Source organism: Populus nigra, chromosome 12 (genome assembly GCF_951802175.1).
Source record: "Populus nigra chromosome 12, ddPopNigr1.1, whole genome shotgun sequence".
Classification (NCBI taxonomy): domain Eukaryota; kingdom Viridiplantae; phylum Streptophyta; class Magnoliopsida; order Malpighiales; family Salicaceae; genus Populus; species Populus nigra.
In genome coordinates, this window is record NC_084863.1 from 12,491,263 (window position 1) to 12,498,423 (window position 7,161).

Sequence of the window (7,161 nt, forward strand, 5' to 3'; positions counted from 1 at the left end):
TAGATATTTATATTAATAATAATAAAAAAAAATTAGTTTATTTATACTCTTTATTTTTTTCAAAGTAGAATGATGTTTTTACCACTAAAAGCAGAATGATATATATCACACTTGGGCTATTTTTATGTTTTCAAATCTAATGACATGGTAAATGGTTGAAGGTGCCCCTGGAATCCAAAAATAGAAATTGATATCCAGGGGCATTTGTGTATTTTAGTTTTGGTTTTTCAGTAATAATTGATTTGATAGGGGGCTAATATACCTTTTATCAAATATATAATATTATTTAAATGATTATTTGGAAGGCTCCAAGAAAATTATGGCAGCGTATGTGAAGGCTTTGCGTGGCCAAAGGTGGCTTTCAAGATGACGATAGAATCTTCTTGGCGGCTCTTATCTGATCAAAAGACACGTGTGACTTCATCAGTTTTTATTCATAGTCAACGGTCTTTTCTTTTTTGTTTTTTCTCTATCACTCTCGTAAAGCATGTTTATCCTTAAAAAACTCAATGCAGCCCTTCATTTTTTTTATATATTTAATTTTTTTTATTAAAATAATTTATAAAATTAGATTTTTTTTTAATTTCATTCCCTTTGATTTTTTTTATTTATCAAATTTGATCCTCATTGTTTTAATTACTATTTATTTTATTTAAGATGGTTTTTAAAATTGATTTTTTTTCCATTTCATTATTTTTAACTTTTTTTCTATTAAATTTGAACCTTATTTTTTATTGTTGTTTTTTATCATGGAAATTTTTTTATTTTTTTTTATAATTTCATTATTCGACATTAAATTTATTAGATGTTGTGTTTCTTGATTGAGCTCGGGTTTAGAAATTAACAGATTGCAAATTTAAGATATTAATTCGAGTTTAGAAGGTTTGTCAAGGTTTGATTTCTCTTATTTTTTTTAAATTTTTTTCAGTTTTATTTTTCAATTTATTTGTTTTTGCTTTCTACGGGATTTTCAGTTGTTTTAAGAATAACACGGGTTGTCTTAAGTTTTTTCCAGTGTTTGCTAGATCTAGTTCATTTAAAGGGAGTTTTGTTTTATAATTAAATTAAATTAAATTATTTTATTATTCAACATTAATTAGTTTAGTATTGCCTCATGTGTTTTTCCATATTTGTTAGATCTTGCTCTTTTAGAAGGATTTTTTAATTTAATTTAATTAATTTATTTCAACATTGAAATAGTCATATATTGAGCTTTTAAGTTGAGCCCAAGTATAGAGTTTAACAGATTGTGGGTTTTAAAAATTAATCTAAATTTGAAAAGTTCACCCAAATTTGCTTGGGTTTTTTTTCTTCTCTTTTTAGTTTGTTTTTTTAATTTCATCCTCAAACATTTTCTTATTTTATTTTTGTTTCCTATGGGATTTTCCATTCACTTTGAAAAAACACATTGTTACTTTGGGATTGTTTTAAATCATTGTTAAATTTAACTTTGTAAAAGAATTTTTATTTTTAAATTAAATCAATTGATTAAATATAAACATAAGATATTTATTTTATGATTTTTTTTTGTTTTCCAGGATGTTATTCTAACCGCATGAACAATTTCTTTCAATTATCTAAATTTTAATTTTAATTTTAAATTTTTTTAAAAACATTAATATGACATGAATATTTTATTTTTACATTGTGACGTACCATCTACCTTTTTTTACATTGTGAGGGGCCATCTAGCTAGTAGTTCGACTAGATTGAGCTAAGATTCGATTCAACTTTTTGCTATTTTGATTTTCCAAAGAGAGTGAGTTTAGTAAATTTTTATGCGTTTCTTTACCAAGTTAGAGAGCAAGTTTTTCTAACCTCATTTACGACCACTTGGAGCATCACCACAAGTTTGTTTAAATTTTTATCTAAATACAATAATAATAATAAAAAAACAGTGATTTACTGTTTATATAAATAGTAAAGCTCCATACTATATTTTATTAATTAGTTGATAATAAAATACATGTCTTAGCTTTGTCGGTTATCACAGATAGAGGCTAGAGATCACGGATTAGAAAGCTGACGGGCGCATTTATTTTTATAAGTGTAACAGACGAGTATGCTGGTAAATGGTTTTTAAATCCGGTCCAATTCAAGATTTGAATTTTAGATTTTGACTGTATTTTACAAGGTCAACTGGTTCATTAGTCAATTCACTGGATCACCTTTAGTGTTTTCTTTCTTTATTTTTTTTTAAATCCAGCCCGGTTTTAGCTCCGGGTCAGCCGGATCCCGGATCGACCCATCAGACCGAACCCGATTTCAAAACTATGCATTATTATATGAAAGTGAAAGTTAGAGGTCACGGGTTCGATGGTTGATCAACATAATTATGTCATCCACCCTAAGAATTTTATTTTTTAATTTTGATATGATTTTTAAATATTATTATGAATTTTTATTTAAATTTTAATAAAAAAATTCAATTATTATGTATCTAATTTGATCATAATAATAATAATAAAAACAACTGTTTATGAAAATTCAATTGAAATTGATGTTTTATTATTAAAATGTTTAAATAGAATTTGAATAGAATTTTATTAAATTTATAATATTTTTAGCTTTTAATCACATAAAATATAAATATATTATATTTTTATTAACTTGTTTTAACAATTATAAAATATAAAACAAAAATAATGATTCTAGTTAAAAATAATATTAGTATTTTAATAAACAACTGCGGCTGTATGGCATACAAACTAGTAATTTACTAAATTATTTAAGTTGATATTCATAATTGCCGATAAGGAGAGCATCAATTAAATACAAAGAGAATACATTGCACTCTGCTCTGCAATATCTGTAGATTCTCCATTCTTTTATATAATATTTAGTATTATAATAATTGTTTTTCAAAGTATTTTTCATGCAAAAATATATTAAAATAATATTTTTAAAAATTTTATTTTTATTTTTAATATTAATATAATTAAAAAAATACTAATTTAAAACAAGAACAAATTCATTTTTTTTTTTAAAAAAAAAAACACAGCATTGCTGAACCATTGCAAGTTTTCAAGCTAATCTGAACCTGCCTGACAAGAGATGGTGGCTGGCAGTTCTAGGCAAGTGCTTTTTACTTGTGAAACTGTGCAAGGGAAGGAGAAAGATGCACATCAGAATTGATGCTAACTGCTTCTTCCTGATCGCCAGATAGCAATCTTCTTCAAATAAAACCATCAATCCATCCACTCAACTTTATGGACCCAAGAGAGAACATTGACGACCACATTTCTGTTCCACATAACTGATGTTTAAAACTACAACAACAAATCGCAAAAAAAGAAAAAAAAACTTGTGATATATGAAACCCAGATAAAAATTGCTCTTCAAAATTCTGCTCCTGTTCTACATAGAACTTTGGACAGAGATAATAGCTCCTGCATTTCTCTTTCTGAGTAAACTCCATGGATATCAAGGAATGATTACCAGAGGAGGATGAGCTTTGAAATAGAGGTAAAAGGAAATCTTCAGGAAGTAAAGATATCTGCTGGGATTTTAATTAGAAGGTAAGGTCTTTGGGGTCCTCAATAATCTTTGCCAGTGTTTGCAAGAAGGCAGCCAGATCAGCACCATAGATTACACGATGATCAGCTGTAACATTTACCTGTAGATATTGCATTTCCGGTGCAAGAAATTTGAATTAAACTAATTGTCATAGAGAGATAACGTTTTCAGAAAATCAGAATATGGCAAGCTCGTTACCTGCATCTGGTTCTTCATACCAATCCGGCCATCCTTGGTACCTACAACAGTTGGCTGTGATGCTCCGACAGCCATAATTGCTCCCTGCATCAACCATCCACATCAAAAAACCCAAACCACAATTCAATCACTAAAAACGAGCATACTATCTGTACTGGCCTCTTGCAGAGGATCAGGCGGATATGTCGATTTCTATATTCAAGTGGAAACACTTACAGTTCCAGGAGGCAGAATGGCATCAAATCGATCCACACCAAACATTCCCAGGTTAGACAGTGTGAAAGTGCCTGCAAATTAGCACACAAGAACAAAGAAGTGAGATAGAGAAATATCACGGTAACATGTTAATCCAATTGAAAACAGACCAGCAACCAGAGAACAGCCATGCCTATGAATCACTGAGAAAAGCAAATGAGAAACACATGGTAACTTCATCACATCAAGGTTTTGAACTACAGAAATCAAAGAAATTACTGTAACCACATTATCAGAGATTGCAACAAATCCTATCGACATGGACAGAAATGGATAGTCACCCTAGAATTAGAAACCCTTTCAGTTTGTAATGGCGTTATATACAATAATGGTTTTGTGAACAGAAAGATTGTGGCTATCCATCAAACAAAGAATCCTGCACCAGAATTACACATTAATACTTTGAACATCAGAAAACACATAATAATAATAATAATAATAAATTAAAAAAAAAACACTCCACCATAATCTTGCATGAAATTGAGAACCACAAAACTATAACCAATATCAAGAACCGTGAACCTAGCAAAAGCAACCCTTCCCAACTTTGGTAAAGGCAGTGAAGAAACTACCATACAATCCTACGAAACTAAGTTGTTACTTAAATACATAAAGTAGCTCTGCTGACGCTTTACTTCAAACTACCATTCCAGTCCATCAATTTTAAAGTTACAATAATCCATTTAGAACTAATTTTAACCACAGACAAGCATCCTTACTAAAGTCCACAACCTGATAAAGAGTTAAGATTCACATGCCTAGGAAATCGACAGCACACTGATAAGCTATTGACTTACATTATGCAACAAAATAAATTGTTGTAAGCAATTCAGATGGCATGACCACAACATGAATCACCAAGCTTTCCAGATAAACGTATTCTGATAGTTAAAATACGAATTGAGAGCAAGTAGTAAGAGTACCCGTGTTGTATTCTTGAGGTTGCAGTTGCTTGGCTCGGGCCTTATCAACTAACTCCTTCCATTTTCTTGACAGGGAGTAAATGTCAACCTGATACATGAATTAAAATAAAGCACTAAAAGTGAACAAGGATTTATCACCCAGAATATTTATGGAACAGCCCAAAGCAGAATAACAAGAACCTTATCAGCATCTTGAAGCACAGGTGTAATCAAGCCACCATCAATAGCCACAGCAACTGCAATGTTGATGCTACTATTATATGTAAAGCTATTACCATCTCGGCAACTAGAGTTTATTACTGGATGCTTGACCAATGCCAGTGCAGTTGCCTTTGCAAGTAATGCTGTCATTGTCACTCCCTTGGACTTGACCTAGAAATGCACAGAACAGGAAGCACGACAGTCAGGATGAATCACCAGACAAATGAATTCAGTGCAAGACAATCAAAACATACCATATAGACCCGGTCTTAAATTGCTGAAGAATCGCTGAACCTAAATTATTGAACACTCATAACTTCACAATTCTTTAACCAAGTTGATAACTTCCTCTGGAAAGCATCAAGTAAACACGAATTGACTTGAACAGCATGTTTGAAGGGAGATCCCTATAAAACCTTTCTCTATACAAGGTATCGATTTATGTTCTCCTCTATCATCATTCTCTCTCAAAAAAAAAAAAAAAAAAGAACTAAATGCAAATGCAGTGAGCTGTTTCAGGATCCTAAACTATAAAAATCACAAACAATTTACCAATCTAGAAGCAAAGCAAGATAAAAAAATCAAACAAAAATGCTACCTTCAAGTATAATACACAAAGCCATGTTAAACTGCTGATCAATGTATATAGAAAACACAATAGATCATCATCTCATATATAGCATAAATTATCACCCTTAAGCAGCAGCAACATCCAAATATCACTACATCACCAACAAACAAATCCCAGCTCAAACATCCTAAATTGTGATTAGAAAAGAAAAGAAAAGGCTCAATAACAATGCTTACCTTCTTGTAAAGAGCATCAAGTGCATCAGTAGTAATAGTATACCCAACTCTAAATGTAGGCACTGACAAACTCTCCACCATATTCCTACATACTGCCCCTTGCATCGTCGTAAAAGGCACCACCGATCCCAACTCAATCCCGGGCGGTGCCTGCACAGCAGGTGCCGCCGAAACCTTCTCTGCTGGGGAACCCAATTCAGCAGCCACTGCAGCAGCAGCCTCAACATCCTTGGCCACAATTCTGCCATTAGGCCCACTCCCTATCACTCTCCCCAAATCCACCTTCAAATCCTTCGCGAGCTTCTTGGCATACGGCGACGCCACCACCCTTTTCCCTCCCTCCGACGCCGGATGCACCGCCGATGCCACCACCGACGGAGACGGTGGCGTCACCACGACTGCCTTCTCAACAGCCCCAGAACCAGTGGTGGATTCCGAAACCGGAGCCGCCGCCGCCGCCGGGGCTGGAGATGTAGCCGGCGAAGAAGAAGCAGCTTTAGACTTAGCCTCTTCAATTTCCTCCGGGGATTCAGCTAACAAAGCAATGGCCGATCCAACGGCAGCAACACCACCTTCCTCGACCATGATGGCAGCCAAGTAACCATCATAGAAAGTCTCAACGTCCATGTCAGCCTTGTCGGATTCAACAACAACAACACTTTCACCTTTAGAAAGCTTATCACCTTCGGACTTGACCCAAGAAACAATCTTGCCTTCAGTCATAGTAGAACTCAAAGCAGGCATGAAGATTTCGCGGATCTTGGCATGAACGCGGGTGCGGGTGCAGGTTCTTGAAGTGGAAATGTGGGAAGCCCAGGAAGAAAGACAGGGTTTTTGGCGAAGAGAAGAGGAGGAAGTAAGAAATGTAGTTTGGAGAAAGAGAGCCATTGTGTGTGAGAGAAGTGGGAGTAGAGTGATTTGTTTCAAATGGTTGGGTTTTGTTAAGAAATGAGGAATGGATTTCTTGGAAACATCGAAAGAGAGGGCGGAGGTCTCAACTTCGACTCCAAACTCCAACTACCTTACCGGTGAAACACGACTTGATTTTTACTTTATTTATGTTTTTTTTAGTCTTGTGTTTGGTTTTAGTAGTTTGGAAAAACAACGACGAGTCATTTGGTAGTTGTCTTTTTTTGCCTTTTTCTCAACCTAGAACAAATGATGAAATTAATTTAGAAAAAGGAGTTTTTTTATTAAAAAAAATAGCATAGTTAAAAAAAATATATGGCAAATAATACAGCCTAGAAAATAATTAAAAAAT

General features: G+C 33.3%; 1 protein-coding gene across 1 annotated transcript; it reads right to left on the reverse strand.

Moving 5' to 3' along the window:
- Window positions 1-3,131: 3,131 nt before the first annotated feature.
- On the reverse strand, window positions 3,132-6,954 carry LOC133669981 (dihydrolipoyllysine-residue acetyltransferase component 5 of pyruvate dehydrogenase complex, chloroplastic-like). Its single transcript, XM_062090352.1, has 6 exons — window positions 5,901-6,954; window positions 5,073-5,264; window positions 4,893-4,980; window positions 3,931-4,001; window positions 3,715-3,798; window positions 3,132-3,616 (listed from the first exon to the last, which is right to left on the reverse strand). Exons 1-6 carry the CDS (start codon window positions 6,786-6,788, stop codon window positions 3,512-3,514), a joined length of 1,428 nt encoding a protein of 475 aa, XP_061946336.1. The 5' UTR covers window positions 6,789-6,954; the 3' UTR covers window positions 3,132-3,511.
- Between the last annotated feature and the right edge of the window lie 207 nt (window positions 6,955-7,161).